Raw genomic sequence first — 16,986 nt, forward strand, 5'->3', positions numbered from 1 at the left:
TCTAATTTTGATCAGTTCATGAATGCAGTTAGAGGTTAAATTGTTTGGTGCTTGGTACGTTATTAAAATTATTATTATTATTATTATTATTATTATTATTATCAAAGGCAGTTAGATCTCAACATTTTACAAGGTGTGAGTTAATAATGCTTTAAGATTTTTTTCAATGGCTCAATTTCCAAAATTTCCACACAGTGGGTAATGTAAGGAGCTATGAGAGAACAATACAGTATATGTAGTGAATTTCGATTCAATATGCCTTTAGTTTTAAGTAGTGTTGCACTGGTTTTAGACATTATTTATGTGTGGTTTCCAGCATAGTTTATGGTCCGTAATCACATCCAATTTCAATCAGAACAGTCCTGTCTGTGAGTAAAAGCTCTTATAGAGTGAGAAAAGACATGAAATACACAGCCTGGATGTATTTCCCTGTGTATTTTAACCGTGGGTAACCTCCGCTCTGAAATCTGAGGTCTGGAATATTACCCTTAGCTATCATAAACCTGTAGCTGTGCGCAGTATTGCCCGGAGTGTAGTTTTCTGTCTAAATAATGGTACCTGTGTTTACCCAGACCCTTTACACGCAGGCAAAATGCTACACGCGCCTGAGTCTCGCACCGCTATCGTTTTCATCTCGCTCAGGAACATCTGAAAATTGTTTCACTTATTAGCGTTGCTTTGAAGTGTTGATTGGGATTAAATTGCCAAGAGGGGAGGTAATTATGGCAGGTACCCCCTGCCAGTCGCTCTTCTCTCAGAAACAGTGAGTTAAAATGAGCTCCCCAATGCACCCAACTGTTCTCCTCCCAGCAAACAAACGCTTCGCTGATAAAACAACATCTTTATTTTGCCAGGAATGAGATTTTCATTCAAACAGGTCTCAGCAGTTCAGCATGCCAGCGACGTGTCTTAACAATGTTACAAAAGAAATCTGTGTAATAATTAATTGTCTTTGTGTGCTCTTTGAGTATTATTATTCCAGCCTGTGTTGTAATACTATAGACTTGACTTGACTTTTTTAGATGAGCTACCCCCCTCCTTTTATATTAAAATGATCCTGTAATGCAGGATGTTGTTTTGAGCCTTCGAGGCTGTTTAACCAGTAGTAATGACATGTTTAGCGTGTGAGCAGGAAGGCCTGAAAAAGGAGTAATTGATGGGTTCGCTTATTTATTTGTTGGTTGTGTTGAATAGTGGTGATTAAATCAAGTTGTTTTTTGTCTTTGCGTCTATGTAGTAGCTGTGCTCCTGCAGAGAAGCGGAGGAAGAAGAGGTCTAAATGGCTGCTGGAGGATGCTATTCCCAACGTAAGCCCTTCACCAGCCTGTTTTTTTTTCCACCAGCCTGTTATCCTGCAGCAAGTCTCTGCACAAGCTGAAGTGTTCTCAGTCCTACTTCTCACTGTGTTGTTCACCGCTGCCTGTCTGTCTGTTTGAAACTGCCATAGCACTGGAAATGGCAGCAATCTGTCTGCTGAAATCTCAATATTTCTGTTCTGTCTTTTCCACCACTTACTAAAACAGTTGCTGTCTTCTCTTCCCTATCCCTTCCCCTCCTCTCCTCTCATATGAGTGTATTGACTAAGGGCTTAATGGTACACAAAACTGGATTAATAACAATACATTGGTGCCCCAATATGGCACATCTTTAAATATGTACCTGAATATGTACCATGTGGTAATGTTAATATGTTCATTCTTGCACCATGATCACAGTGTAGGATGCACAGATTTTCAGACTGAAGTTCAGTTCTGAGGTCAACATTCACTTTGATTCAGAAGGTCTCCAGTGGAGATTTGTCTGCACCTTCTAACACAATAAACTCCACAAATCACAACCCCTGACATTTATGGTTGATGGTATTAAAACAGGGTTCCCACAAGTCTCAAAAAACTGGAAAATGTTCAGCCAGTCATGGAAGTATGTGGAAAATGAGTACACTGCTAAAATGTCCTAGAAATATTAGCGAGGTCTTGGAAAATAAGTAAGTTGGGCTATTATGCCCAGTTTACATGTTTTGGCAATTGATGCTTTATCTGTTTGGGTTTTTATTACTATAGTGTCTCATGAGGGCAGATGAATGCTACATAAATGCACACTAATGTGTACACAGTGTCATCGTGTCTTATAGCTTTGACTTGATAAATGTTGAGGGAGTGAATGAGGGAGTGAGTCAGCGTCTTTGACTGTAATTAAATATCCATTTGCATATTAATATCTAGAGAAAATTGTTTGTTTGAAGTTAACTCCTTTTGTTTTCATACACTCTTTAAAAACTTGTGATAGCAAAAATTGGAGCTAACTGCTTAAGGAATGTTGGACCTAAGCTGTTAAAGCTGTCGGCAGATGCAAATCCTAAAAATGTTTAAGGAAATCCTGGAAAATGCTTTCCTGATAAGAGTGAGAACCTTGAAAAAGCCCAATCATTTGAATGTGGATATAGCTTAAGCATAAACCCCGCCCCTATACTCTGGTAGGCTGCATCCAGTGGCCTAGTTTTAATGATTTATCATTTCTTTTAATGAAAGATCAAAAACAAGAGACGCTCTGAGGACCCTGAGGGGTGTATGGATTAAATTTCGATATGCAGGTTTAAATTACATTTCAGTCCATATATAAATAACTGCACTCACACTGTGCTGACCTCTTAATTCTCACTCTGCCCATTCCCACTTTTAGATCAGCTATCTCGTTCACACTCTTGACATCCCTTTGTAGCCTCATGGTCGTATTTCCTGGCCTCCTAATCTGCCTCACGCCACACATGCCTCACATCTCTGTCTCTCTCCCTTTTTCTTTTGCTCTTTCTCCCTCTCTCTTTTTCTGTGACTATTCTTAAAGGGATTACGTTGCTCTTCTGAAGCATTTAACTGACAAATCCCTCCGAGAGGTCTAGTCCCCAGACATGTTTTGCTTTAACAGCAACCTCCTGACACTCCAGGCAGATCGCAGGAATAGCTAATAGCACGACAAGTGGCCCGAAAGCAAGAACTTCAAAGAGCTCATTGGAGTTGCAGTAATAGCACTGACGCCAATAACCTATTGTAGTAAGAGCAGAGGTAATTATATCTGAGTGTCAATGATTCAGAGCAGGATAATGAACATTGTGTTGTCATTTAATGTTTCGCGTGGAACGTTCTCTGCAGAATGAGCTGACGTCCAGCTGGACCTCCAATCATCACATGGCCAATATCTTCGACTTCACTCTCGATGAGCTGCAGAGTTTGAAAAGGTGAGATGAGCTTGTCAAGCTGGTGGTGTGCGGGTCAGTGCCCACACTTCTAACAGCCCATCCCCATGAAAATGATCAAAATACATGCTGTGCGTGGTCTTCTCTTTTATTAACACTTTTCAACACCTAGATAACCTTCACCTGCCTGAGTTCTGCCTTTTCAGACCTGAAAAACCTGCTTCCAGGTTCAGGGTTTTTCTGTGCTGCACTTAAACTTCAGTATTAAGACATCTGCCATTATCAAATTATCAGACATTAGCGAACAATGTCCCTTAATTTGATAAATTCCTGTTTTCCATTATATCTTCATTAGACATGACAGTACATTTTTGTCCACTCCACTGTGGGGGACATGAGTCTGAGACCTATGCTATATGGACAAAAGTATTAGGACATGCCTCTTACTCATTTAATTCAGATATTTAATTAAGTCCCATTGCCAGAGGGTCAAGCACCTAGCCATGCACTCTGCATTAGTAAACTCACTGAATTCCAGCATGGTGCCGTAACAGGGTGCCACGGTTGCAGCAAGTCAGTTGGTGCAATTTTTTCCCTGTTAAATATTCCACCATCAGCTGTGAGTGATATTATTAAGAAGTGGAAGCGTTTAGGAACCAAAGCAACTACACGTAAGGTTACAGAGCGGGGTCGGCGAGTGCTGAGGCGCGTAGTGCATAAAGTCTCCTAACGCTCTGCTGACTCAATAACTGCAGAGTTCCAGACCTGCTGTTAGAGCTGCAAAGGGGGACCAACTCCATATTAACGTCTGTTAATGTCTTAAAAATGGCAGGCATCAAAGCTTTCACATTTTATGGCATCAAGGGATGCAAGTGATCATGTTTTTGCAGACAGTTTGCAGTTTCTGTTGCCAATAATCAAGTTGTTTCTTCAAGAGGAGATCCTTTAATTTAGTACAATTTCAGAAATGTCCAGTAGTTTTAACTCTTTCAGAACACCCCTTTTCTTTGGTGTACTTTATAGTGGACAGTAGGACTCCTTTTTAAGCAATTACCAGAAGCAGAAGGCTGAGTGAGGCTAAAAGGATTTTACCTACAATCCTGTTCTCTCTGGAATGTTGGCTCCATCCAATACTTTTGGAATGAGCTGGGGAGTTAAGGATGAGGTGGTGTGGTCGTCTAGTTCTCACAGCAGTGCTTCAACATCTAGTAGACAGCCTTCAATGGACAACTCTTTTAATACCCTTGATTTCAGAAGAAACAATTAATGAGCAGGTGTCCCAATGCTTTTGTCCATATAGTGTATATTATTAATGATAATTTTGCTGAAAGGGCATTAATCTACACTGCTTCCCCCTGTACCAATTAAGTTTTAACTCATGACAGAGAAAACTGCAGGACAGCACTTGCCATGGCCACCTGATGGCTCCAAACACTACATAAACGTCCAGGTTTTAAAAACAGTTTAAAGCACACAAACTAACAGGAGGTGCTCATCTCTGGAGGCAGCCTTCTAGTCTTGTAGTGTTCAGATATGCTTCCTTAATCTGACATTAAATCTCAACTTTAATGCTTGAATTTAATTAATTTTAACCAAATTAACATGAAAATGAAAAATAAATATCATTACATTAAATCTGCTGGGATTAAACAAGACCCGACGTCCACTACAAGAGACATTCCACTACAAGTGACAAAATAAGTAAAGGACATTTTTGAGAACCATATTCATGTTAAGTCTTAAAAAAACAAACCAAAAAAAACATGAAAACCTCTGTACAAGAAAACTGCATTTCTATTAAATGAATAATTAAATGTTAGACATTTCTTCAGTTTTAGTGGTTTAGTTTTTATTATATATCTATAATCTTTATGAATATATATATATATATATATATATTCATAAAGACTATATATGTATATATATATATATATATATATATATATATATATATATATATTTTTTTTTTTTTTTTTTTTTTTAAGAATTGTTTTCATAGTCCTAATCTTTTCCACATGGCTGTACATTACAACATGGAGTATATGAATTTAACAATGGAGACGACTTACAGATGTCATATTTAAATAGATCTTCTTTTCCATCCTTCATTGATTGATGTTGCTGCGCTACAGAGGCGAAGACGTGGAAGACTGCATGTCTTTGTGTATGAACTATAATAATTAAGTCTCTTAATAAGAATATAGTTCCAGTTCCGCTCTTCCGTCTGTTTCTCGCTCTCTGTCAGCACGTGGCATGCTTAACCTTTCTCCATCGGCTTTTGAATTGAATTAAACATCCGTTTATTGGCTTCCGAACAATCGCTTTCATTTGCATTCGTTTCCCTTTAGAAAAATCTAAAAAGGTTTACTGGGTTTTATTTTTTCCCCTCCTCGAACAGAAATCATTTTTATCAAGGCGGCGGCGGGTGAAGTGATTTAATTACACTTCTCAGTAAAGGTTATCGTCTCCCGAGCAGGCCGGAATAATAAGTGCATGGTAAACACTGCGGGGACAATTGGAGCGCAGCCGCGCTTTCAGACGCAAGAATGGGAATCTGTGAGGGCTTGTTGAAGTCTGGAAAGGAGCTTCAAACAGAGTTTGGGCTTTCTAAAAAGGCCATTTTTGCTTGACTCCCAAAGCCATGGACCGTATTGAGTGCAGTTCTTTGAATCCTGATAAGTTCTTTTATACTGAAGTCCAACAGGAAGGTTTATTCTGAACGCTCAGCAGCTGGTATGATTAAAGGCTGTACTGTACAGCACAGGGAGCACATCTTTTCTTTCTTTGGGGTCTTAAGTGGACTTCACGTTGGTCTGAATGAGGCATACATTGGAATCATTTAATGGAACTCTATGATACTCAACTCAACACTCAACTCAATTGAAGTTAACTTTAGTTAATGTGGTACATTTGATACATTTCTAAATACTGTGTAAGATGTTTAGTCCTGTGGCTTTACTGTTTATTCCCATCTGCAGGTTAGAACTCCCCCTGTCACGTGACATCCCCAGACTGAAAGACTTTAGACAATGGATAGAGTCCTTGCTGGGATTTGAACTTCTGATCTCCTCATACTTTATGAGCAGAAGTTAGACTGTAGGGCCGGCCTAGAGCTGTGAAATTACACTACAGTTCTGAGTAAATTTAGCTTTCTGTTACCTTTCTTAGACACAGAAAAGTGCATGGTTCCACAGCTTTGGAGTGGCGCAGCTGTCTAACTGCCTACTTATTAAGAGACAGGAAACCATAAGTCCTGTTAACACCACAGCCTTCCATGATCTGGAGTCTGAGAATAGAAATATAAAGAAATATAAACATTTGATCAAATAAATGAAATTCTGCTGTGTTTCTTTTTCTCTGTTTTTCACTCTGTAGCACCAGTTCAGGCCGGACGTTCAGCCTGGATCAGGACTCCACAGATGCTGCCAGCACTTCAGGCTCTGCCACCACTAGTGTATCCTACGACTTCAGGTACTGAACACCTCTCGTAGGTGATAATAAGACCTAAGTTCAGTATTAGGGTAATGGTTTATGGGCTGTGTAAGTGCTGTATGCATTATTTCTCATGGCATAACTACTACTACTAAACTAATTACTGCCATGAGATGCCATGCTCTTCAGTTTACCTTCACACTGCCTTAAAGTTCTGTGTCTGTTGGTGTTTCTTTGGATAAAACATAGAGCTACATTTTAAGCAGCATTTGTGACACAGGAAATTAACCTGAATTACAGCATAAAACAAGAGGCTGTGTTGGCTTATCTAAGGATCTCTGTGAGAACATTGAGACTGACTGATAAAGTATTCTTTAGTCCAGGGATTACGGTTGCTTTGATGACCTGTAGTGTGCTAATTATACAACCCTATACAACCCTACATCACAGTCTTATTGTTTAAGGAGCGTTTTAAACATATATTAAATCTCACTGATAAAATCTGACAAAAACCTCATGACTAGTTTGTAGCGTTTAGCTCAATAATGCACAAAAATGTATTTTTAGGCTGGTTCTGGCTAATGCGCTTGCATAGATCCCTGCAAGGAGGGGAGCTTTCCCCACTAGCGTATGTCGAACCAGTTGCTCGGCTGAACGTGATCTGGCTGAACAGTTCTAGGGCTCTACCCGTACCACAGAAGGTGAGCCTTATAGGTGAGCCAGGGCTCAACAGGTACCTTAATGAACCTCCACTAAGTCGGCCCTGGTGTTTTGAATAGCAAAGGAGGAACTACTTTGTGGTAGAAGGAATTGTCAGTATTAAAACATATTCAGTAAGAAATTCAGTGCTTCAATAATTTATTTTGTATTACCTGTTGTATGAAAGCAAAAAAAACGAAGTAAATAATTCGATATTTATTAGCAGAATGATACGAATTCTGTAGCAAAATCCAGAATCTCTGAATCTCTCAGGCTTTTCTCTTTGGTTTGCTTTACGAATGAAGTCTGGCGTCGCCCCAAACGGAAACCTTCCCCTAACCATTTCTTTTTAGTTTGACCGCCCTGTGTGTTCCGCTAAGCTGCAGGGACATGGTTCGCTACTGGGGGAAGGCCAAATTGAATTCATAGACCATAACATGGAGAAAGCTCACAAGGTTTCAGATGGTTTGTACCAGGCTATAAATACTGCCTGTACAGCCCAAAGGACCACAGTTTCAGCAGCCAACTACATAAAACCTTAATTCCTTCAGATAAGATGTTAAGGAAATGAAATAGGTGCTGTGCATTAAACAACTTAAATAATTTTTTTAGGTATTTAACATTGTTTAATAGAAAGTTTGAGTGCTGCTAGGCACAGCTTTTGTAGTTATACTAACAAAAAAACAACAATCTTAGCATCTGTTTTTGTTTTAATTATCATTTCCCAGTGTAGAGGTGTATGCCACTGTTTTGCTTTTGTAGCACATTTAAAGTGTTTAGTAAGACACAGGCAATTGCTTAAGGAGACCATTTTTAAAGGAACACTGAAGGGAGAACTTAAGGCGTTTTTTAAGGGATAACTTGACTTAAAGTGTTCTGTTCACATATCTTTAGGTTGCTGCTCTTCTGCAGGATTTTCCATGAATCTTCCCATGAAGTATTTGGTGAACCAACATGACAGTTCCTTTGTTTTGTTTATTTTGTCTTAGAAGGGGAACTACAGTGATGTGCAAAGGTTTGAGCGAACCTGTCAAAACTAACTTATGTCAGTGTAAATAGCTCTGCTTCATCTTTTATAGTTTCAGGAAGGAAAATGCTTTGTTATCATCTACTTTGTGGGCATCAGTTAATGTATTCTTTTTAGAATGATACTTAGAGGAACCCATAGCTGCTGATTGTTGGGACAAGGTTAGAGTATTTCTAAAGCTTTGAGATTTGCATCACATGGCCTTTCCTGTGAATTTACTACCAAATTTACTGTGAACAAACCATTGTCCTAACAAGCTAATTAAATGTTGAGACCTTGGTGAAAGTTATTTGAGAGCTTTAAAATCCTGTGGTGCCCAAACAATTTGCTTGGGGCACTAATAATGCTGGGCGATATGAGCGCAAATCAGTATCACGATTAATTGAATTTTATCTTGATTCTGATTAATGAACAATTTTATAAGCTGCTTGAGTTGCTCAGTTGGTTCTGTGTTTGAGATCTGAGTTCTCCTCCATGTTGCCTCATTGTCGCAGATTGGATGGGGAGGAGTCATGTAACCACATATACAGCAATATGTTCAAGTGACAGTACATACACAGTCGGAAAAGTACCAATAATGTTTTTAAAAATAGCGAAATAGTCGTCATGGACAAGATGACATCAGTAAGAGGTTCTGTGTTTGTTTTTATTCATTTTCAACAAATTGCCCAGATCTTTACGCTCTTAAAATGTTCCTACTGTAATTTCATAATATTTAGAGATCATTTTATCTTTTCCTCGCTTTACTAATCACATTAACACAACTTGGGGGTGCCCAAAGATTTGCATGCCACTACATTTTCTCTGCCTCCGATTTAAATTTCCAAATTTTTTAAAGTTACATTTTTGGCTCTGTGACCTAATTTTCTTGACCCTCAAAGAAGCCATTAGTCACCCCTGAATGTGAGTCAACCCTCTCACCAGTGAGTGAAACAGAAACTGATCGTGTCTGGTTGTTCAGCTTTGACTAAGTTTCAGGCTCCCTCTGCTTCTCTTGCTTCTTTTTACCATCCCAAGCCGAGCTCCTTCTGGTTTCAAAGCAGTCTGTTAACCCACAACAGTCCAGCACAGTTTAACGGCTGATTTTTGCCCTGCACTTTGGCTGGTGTGTCCCCAGTTGCTTTGGCTTTACAGTGCAGGGTAATGAGTGGAGCTGGAGCAGAAGAGGCTTTCACTATGGCAGGTTCACCTGCCAAAGCTGCCTCAGTCAGCACTGCCCTGGAGCCAGAGGGGAGCAACAGCCGTGCATCACTTCACCCGGCTCTGGATTAACCACCCCTGACAGCCCGCGGAGAAATATGATGACAGATTATGGATTATTTACTGTGACGGGCACTTGTAGATCAACACAATCCTTTGTGGCTCTCTCTCTCTTTTGACTGGAGACTTTTAAACAGTCTTCGAGGAGAGAACTCTAGGTTCTAGTCCATGGCGAAATTGGCCTTTAGGGATTTTTGGGTATAAAACTGTTTTAGCAGTTCAGGGCTATATGAGCATGCTACTGGGCCATTTTACAGACATCACCACTGCTCGATCCTTAGTCCTCTGTGCTTTTTCTTTTAATTCTTTTTATATCTCCTCCTTTTTTGTCTCTTTTTGTGCTTTATTTCCTGGGAGAGTTTCGAAATCTGACGTTCCAGGACATTATTGACATTCTGTGACGGAACTTTTTTTTTGTACGTCATGTTTTTTCATCTCCGCGTTCCAGTGCTGCAATTTATCCTCGGCGTCTGAAGCTCATGTAATTCCCGGCTGTGACGCTCCACGTCCCCTGGGCCAGTTCAGGATGTAGTCAGTAATCGGTTTCATTCTTTTTTTCTCCTTTAGCCCAGCCCTGCTGCATTCGATTTGGCCTGCTGTGAGAAACCAAGGGCCTATGCTTACAATATCAGCGTGCGTGAGTCTGAAAAGGAGAGAGAGCAAGAATACCAGGGACTTGGGAATGGTCTCGACTGACAGTTTTATTTATTTTAGGATGTATGCTACTCATTAGCATTCTTTGCTTTCTTCTCAGCTTGTTTAGAGAGGATGGGAATATGCACGACGTTGTATGTGTGGTTGGAGATGTTCGTGAGGGTCCATACAGCCTTTGGAATCCCAGGGCTGACCCCTACTGTGCCTCCTCGCAGTGGGATGGATCAAACACGCCATGTCTTTGCTTCCCATGCACTTCTTTCATGTATTAATACTGCAGCCCTCCAGTTCCTGTTTAGCAGCTCTAATCATGCTCAAACAGAGCGACTCAGTGCGAGGGTTTCAAGTCTCAGACTGCTTATTCCCCTACAGTGGTGCATGCTGTCCTGGAAGCGAACTAAAGTAACATGGTTTCTGTGTAGATTTGGAAAACCCCAAAAAGCTTTACTGAAGAATAAATAAAATAATGGGAAGTCCGTTTATTGTATATGACCTTTAAACAGCACCAGCAGGGTTAGGCAGCAGCTCAGAGCAGCAGAACCTAAGCGTATTTCAGTGAACTAGAGCTACATCTAGTGGTGGAGGATAGTATAACCACTGTGGGCTTTTTTTCAGTCAGTAGACCCATTTTACAAGACAAATATTTTAAATCAGTGCTCCTCAGTCCTGGTCCTGGAGTATGACTGGAGTATGAGAGTTTCCTCACCTCCCAGCACCCCTGATGGAACTAGTCAACTAATTATAAGGGCTTTCCTGAGGTGAACTGGGTGTGATGAAGCAAAGGAAACACACTATATAGGGTAGCAATACTCCAGAACTAGGACTGAGTGTGTCCACCACAGGGGCAGGGATGGTTCAGTGGTCATTCTGTTGATCACAGCTTTGTGGGTTTGATACCCAGTTCAGCTAAGCTGCCACTGTTGGGCCGATGAGCAAAGCACTTAACGTGCTTTCCTCCAGGGGTGCTGTAGAGTGGCTAGCCCAGTGCTCTGACCATGGACATGGGCAGCTATGACCTGTCCAGGATTAGGATTGGCCTACTTGTCAAAAATCACCAATATGTATATGTATAATGCCTTGGCTCTGATCCTTTGTTCTTTCATATGTGCAGGAAGAACGTGGGTAGCCGGAAAAGGAAGTTGCCTTCATCCAATTACAACATGCTTGCCAGCAAGAGGGAGGCGATGGAGAGTGATTTGAGCCCTGTGGGTCTGCCTGGGGACGAGCCACAAAGCGCCATCGACAGCCACACCTTTGAGAGCCTAAGTGAAGACGACTCTTCCCTCTCTCACCTGAAGTCCTCCATCACCAGCTACTTTGGGGCTGCAGGCCGGCTCACTTGCGGTGAGAAGTACCAAGTCCTTGCCCGCAGGATCACCCCGGAGGGCAAGGTGCAGTACCTGGTGGAGTGGGAGGGCACCACGCCCTACTGAGGGCCCTTAAGGACGACGAGGAGGACGAGGAGGAGGAGGAGGAGGAAGGGAGAATGAGGGATAGTTTCAACAGTGTTCTCCACTTCCAGTCCTGAAGAGCCACAGCACTGCACAGTTCAGGAGTCCAGTGGTTGCCCTGATAGAACATACCTGACAGAATTTATTAGAATCTCAGTAATTATCCGAGTTGGACTCGGCAGGACACCTCCTCGACCGCATTTTCTTAAAGCATCCTAATGTTAAGATCATGGTAGGGCGGTAGAAAGTGGGGTTGTATGTTGATGTCACCATATTAGCTTCACCAAAACAGGATGCAAATTGAGCCTTTAGCAAATCATGACGTTTTTTTTTTTTCCAGATTACTTTCTGTGGGCGTTTTGATTAATTCAGGTCCATACAGATATAGATTTGGACAGAATGATGCAGGCTGGTCTTTTTCATATCAAAGGAAGAGTTCACCCATGTGGTTTTAATTTACTACACTCAACACTGTGCTGCTTTTGAGAAACTGGGCCGTGTGCAGTCTGTGACCCTGCAGGACTGGATCAAATCAACACTGGTTTAGACAGAGTGTCATATTGCCCAAAGTAGTCTTTTACCCTTTTTTTTTTACTTGTGAACCACGCCAGAGTTCTAGTGTTTTTTTCCGAATTGCCTTATATGGGAAAACATAGTTTTTTTACTTGCCCCACGTTGGGTGTTGAAGTTTTTCTAATTCATCATTACAGGGTCCTGTTGACAGGGCACTATGAACAGTACAAAACTTAGTGTTCTGGTTCATGTTTTAAGTATGTAATACCTAATATTCACATATTTTTATACCTTCATACATTTGGTTACAGACCAGGTTTTGCTCTTTTCTAATAAGAGACCAGTGCCAGAGGTCAAAACTGTGTGTATGTCCCTCTCCTTTTCTGATTAAGGTGTTTCAACAACAGACCAGCTGATAAATGTTTATCTTCCATCTCACTTCAATGGCATTTCAACTGGCAAAATATAAGCTGTTGTCCTTTACTGCTTTTCTGGTGGCAGTATAGAGACTCCCAGTGAATGTGTCTGAAAGTGTAAAAGAGCCAGAGGCTTTAGTAGATATAATTAATTTCCATTATTTTATTTTTTAGGATGGAGAAATTAGATTTCTGCTTCATAATATAATTATGAATATCGATACATGCTTGATGTGCTCCTCGTTGATCATGTCAGTAGGTTCAACCTTGTTGAAGTCCCAGTTGGGCACAGATGGTTCCACGAAATGTAGTCATCTCTGATGAATGAAAAATATCCACAACACTATTGTAGACATCTAGTTTTGTGGAGGTAATGGTACTGTCTTACAAGTTTTGTTTGCGCACTCTAGATGAACAGAAAAGAAACTCTGGGTGTGTTAGTAGTTTTCAAATGGTTTTAGATGGCACTTTGGTCCTTCCTAATTTTTTTTCAGTCATAGTTTTCTTAATTGAAGGGGACTACGTAACCAAAGCAATGCAAATACTTTTGTAAGTTCAGTCATGCATGCTTTACCCCGACGCGGCAGATGTAGTACCGAGTGATTAGACTGCCAGTGCACTTTCAGAGCACTTCCAGGATAGAGTAGCACAGGCAGTAGGTTGTCTGTTATTGGTCCTGAAGGGCTACAGCGTCGTGCTATTCAGCTGACTGGAAAAACCTGATGTACTTATCTAATCCTTTATGATAGCGCTGGGTGGTATGTTCTTAGTATCATGAAACATAAAAAATGTGTATTAAGGGTTGGGGTGTGCACAGGCTCTTGGTGAGTACTTGGTTCAACTGTTGCGGTTGACAGTATTCAAGTGCTGGCGTCTCTTTTCGGCTGTTCGTTACTGTCCATTACAGAAAGTTAGGGAGCCCTAAAGCCCTATCCAGATGTGATTACATTTACATGGGGTCCTGGGGAAATTCTCTTTTTCATGGGGACTCCTCAGTGATGTTATGTGTTATGCAGCTGTGTCAGTGTTTTTTCTCTTCCCCGATTGAGAATGTTACAGACTAAATTACCTACACACCCACTCAGCAGTGGTTTGGTAGTTTTGTAGGCCATACGTTGGGAAAAAAGGTTCTTGGCCGCTGCTACGCAACTTATTCGTTTCCGAGAGCACTTATCCAAGATATTCTGATAGTAGATATTAAACACTTTGCCCTAGGCCAGCATCTCTTCTGCCGTTTGGACACAACTGTTGTGAAGAAACTAACTCATCCTCTGATACAAGGCTTTTATCATAAGGAGATTTCTCCCTGATAAACCAGTCCAGTCTGAATAGGGCGTGTAACAAAGCAAACTATTCTGGACGTTAGCTGGAACTCAAACAATGGAGTAGATACACCGATCAGCCACAACATTACCACAATACCACCTCCTTGTTTTTACAAGAAAAGAAATTGTAAATTTTAGCAGCTCCACTTACTATATCAGTGGATCAGACACAGCAGTGCTGCTGGAGTTTTTAAACACCTTAGCGTCACTCATGGACTGACAATGGTCTACCAGTCAGAAATATTCAGCCAGCAGCATCATGTGGAAGGCTGACAGAGTATGCAGAGAAACAGATGAACTACAGTCTGGAATTAAAGAACTACAGAGGGCTCCTGTAATGAGTGTAGAAGCAAGGTGGTGTTAATATTATGGCTGTAATGTAAGGGTGTATTATGGTTGTTGAAACCCAATCTAATATACATTCATCTTACTGAATTCTTTCAGTATTTTTAGGCTGCTGGCTCTTGTGCACCAGGTTTTCATGTTTGTCTAAATGTTTGGAGACCCCCTCATTAATACTCACTTTACATTCCATCTATCTACACACTCAGCCGGTCCAGCTTGTCCAGTCCTTGTAGAGAAGTACTGCCAATAGAATAGGACTCTCTGGAGCAGATAAACATCACCCTATTAGCACCATGTCTAATGCCATGTGTGGGCTGTGGAGCAGTGAAAGTACTGTGTTCTCTGGAATGATGGTTGGTGCTCCATCCAGTACTTTTGGGATGAGGTGAGAAATGATCGTCCAACACTCTGACCTCACTACTGCTTTTCAGTTAAATCTGTGAATGAGCAGGTGTCCATATAGTGTACCATGATACGTACTGTAGTGTATATTGTGCAGTATGTTTGTGCCTTATCACCCAGCCTTGGTTCGTGAGTTGAATCAGGGGTGTAAAAGCAGAGACAAAGTCTAGGCTGTGCAGCACTAAGCTCCCTCAGGACCGAAACAGCCCTTCCCTTCCACAGTTCTAGTTAGTGTAGGTATCCATTTGCAATAGACAACCTTTAAAGTCGAACCACTTTTATAGTACTCTGTCACATTGTTGAGTCGTAGTTAAATGTCCTGTAATGTCGTGTCACTTCCAAAGATGTTCCTCACAGTTTGTTCAGCTATGGCTGCGAATTCGAGTCCTAAGGGAGGGTGGAGTTAATCTTTTGTCTGCCCAAGTTTCAGTTGACTGGAAAATTCATTAAGATCAAATTTAAGTCTGAAGTTGATCTCTGTGTATCTTATTAGTTTATTTGACGTCATTAGTTTTTTGTTTTTGTTTTTTTACAGTGTTAAAACAAATGAAATATACTTTATTATTTACGTGTATATAATTGGAGAAACGTTTAGCCCCCTTTATCGTATTGCACTATTATTAACACGTTTTCTCAGCTATGCAAGCTATTATTGGTTAATTGATTTGTCATATATTTTATAATTGATTAGAAGAGAAAAAAAAACGTTTATACAAAGCACTTACTTGTGCATCTTGTGGATATATAAAATGTTTTATTGAAATATTTCCCCAACTGCAAACATTTATGCAAATTCATACAAATTCCAGTACGATAGTTGAGTGTAACTCAAATTTTTAACATTGTAGATCATCATGTTTAAGTAACGGTTAATAGTTCAGCTGCTGTTTCTAATCTTGTGGTTATTATCTTAAAGCTCGTGTCAGGAGCTGCTGAAATGGCACACCTGAGGCTGTGAAGTTCAATACATCCACCAGAACTCCCAGTGAGGATGTCTCTCAGAGCTGTGTTTCTCTGCTGCCCGTATTAATTGGATTAGCAGATTGAAGGCGGCATCGGTTTCACTGCCACTTTATCCTGTCTGCTTTGCATTGGGAGAGAGCTGTGAGTCCAGCAGCTCCAGCATCTGAAAGACGGTGAGCCCTCGAACATTCGTGACGGGGCTTAAAGTAAAATACAAAGCAGAGATAACCGTGTAGTGTTTCCTACAAACAGTGTTGTAATGTAACGTGCTTTAAGCTGTACATAAGGAACATATAGGTCCTTTGTTTTTGCCAATATACATCATGTATATTAGATATGTGTTACCATAGATTTTGCAATATGTAATTACTGGTGTGTCATTCATGAACCATTCACTCAAGTTTTAAACAATAAAAAGCATTTTGTCGGAACGCGACGCTTTATTTGTTTTTCTTTATTTTTGTTTCTGTCGGTTTGTTTTCTTTAAAAACAGGAAGCGCACTTTTCCTCCCTGTACATTTACATTTACGGCATTTAGCAGACATGACAGTATTATGTTTTTTTTAATGTTTAAAAACATTCAATTTATTGTTAAGACCATGTGTGGTAAAGCAGTTCTCACCTGTATATGTATCTGATTTATGTTTTTCTCATTTCTTTTTATTTTTTATTTTATTAGTTTTATTACTAGTATAATTAGTTTTTGAGAGGCATAAAAAAAAGTTTGTGGACAGTGATCGGATCACGTTTGGATTTTTCTTGTCTGCATGACAATCAATCAAACCATGCGATGGATCTCATTCTCATTAATACAAGTGTAAATTCCGTCAGGCAAGCAGATATATGTCAAAAAAACTTTAATACGAGTAATAATTGCTGTGGATTTTGGCTTCTATCTCCCTCACTCTGTGTATGTGTGTGAGTGTGTGGGCGTTCTGGTATTATATACCGGTACATGAGAGCAGTATTACACAGTTTGTTCCCTTGCGGTTTTTAATAGTCTGTTGTGTTTTCTGAAAAAGCTGTTGCTGGAATGCGAGAACCATCAATTGTTCCCCCACAGTTCCTTTAAACTGCTCACAGTCTCCCAAGGCAGGATAATTTTCTTGAGAAACCGCTGTTTACAGGATGTTAAACAGAAGTAATGCGTGTGCTGGTGTGCTTTTCACAAGGGAAAGTAAAATCTGATCTTATCTGGTCACACTGGAGACGCATTATAATGACAAGTGTGAACAGAATCCAGTCGTATGATGGATGCAGATACTATCCAGACACAAAACGCAGGTTAATGTCAGGTGTAAACAGGTCC

At 40.4% G+C, this 16,986-nt stretch overlaps 1 protein-coding gene across 2 annotated transcripts in view; it reads left to right on the forward strand.

Moving 5' to 3' along the window:
- The window catches only part of phf19 (PHD finger protein 19), a 32,114-nt gene extending 15,964 nt beyond the window's left edge, over positions 1–16,150 (forward strand). For both annotated transcript variants that reach the window (XM_072681469.1, XM_072681470.1), the window contains exons 12-15: positions 1,238–1,307; positions 3,147–3,232; positions 6,566–6,661; positions 11,374–16,150. In XM_072681469.1, coding sequence (XP_072537570.1) covers positions 1,238–1,307; positions 3,147–3,232; positions 6,566–6,661; positions 11,374–11,695 — 574 coding nt within the window. In that variant the 3' untranslated portion in view covers positions 11,696–16,150. The remainder of the gene's footprint in view (positions 1–1,237; positions 1,308–3,146; positions 3,233–6,565; positions 6,662–11,373) is intronic.
- Positions 16,151–16,986: the final 836 nt, after the last annotated feature.

This window comes from Salminus brasiliensis, chromosome 6 (assembly GCF_030463535.1).
Source record: "Salminus brasiliensis chromosome 6, fSalBra1.hap2, whole genome shotgun sequence".
Classification (NCBI taxonomy): domain Eukaryota; kingdom Metazoa; phylum Chordata; class Actinopteri; order Characiformes; family Bryconidae; genus Salminus; species Salminus brasiliensis.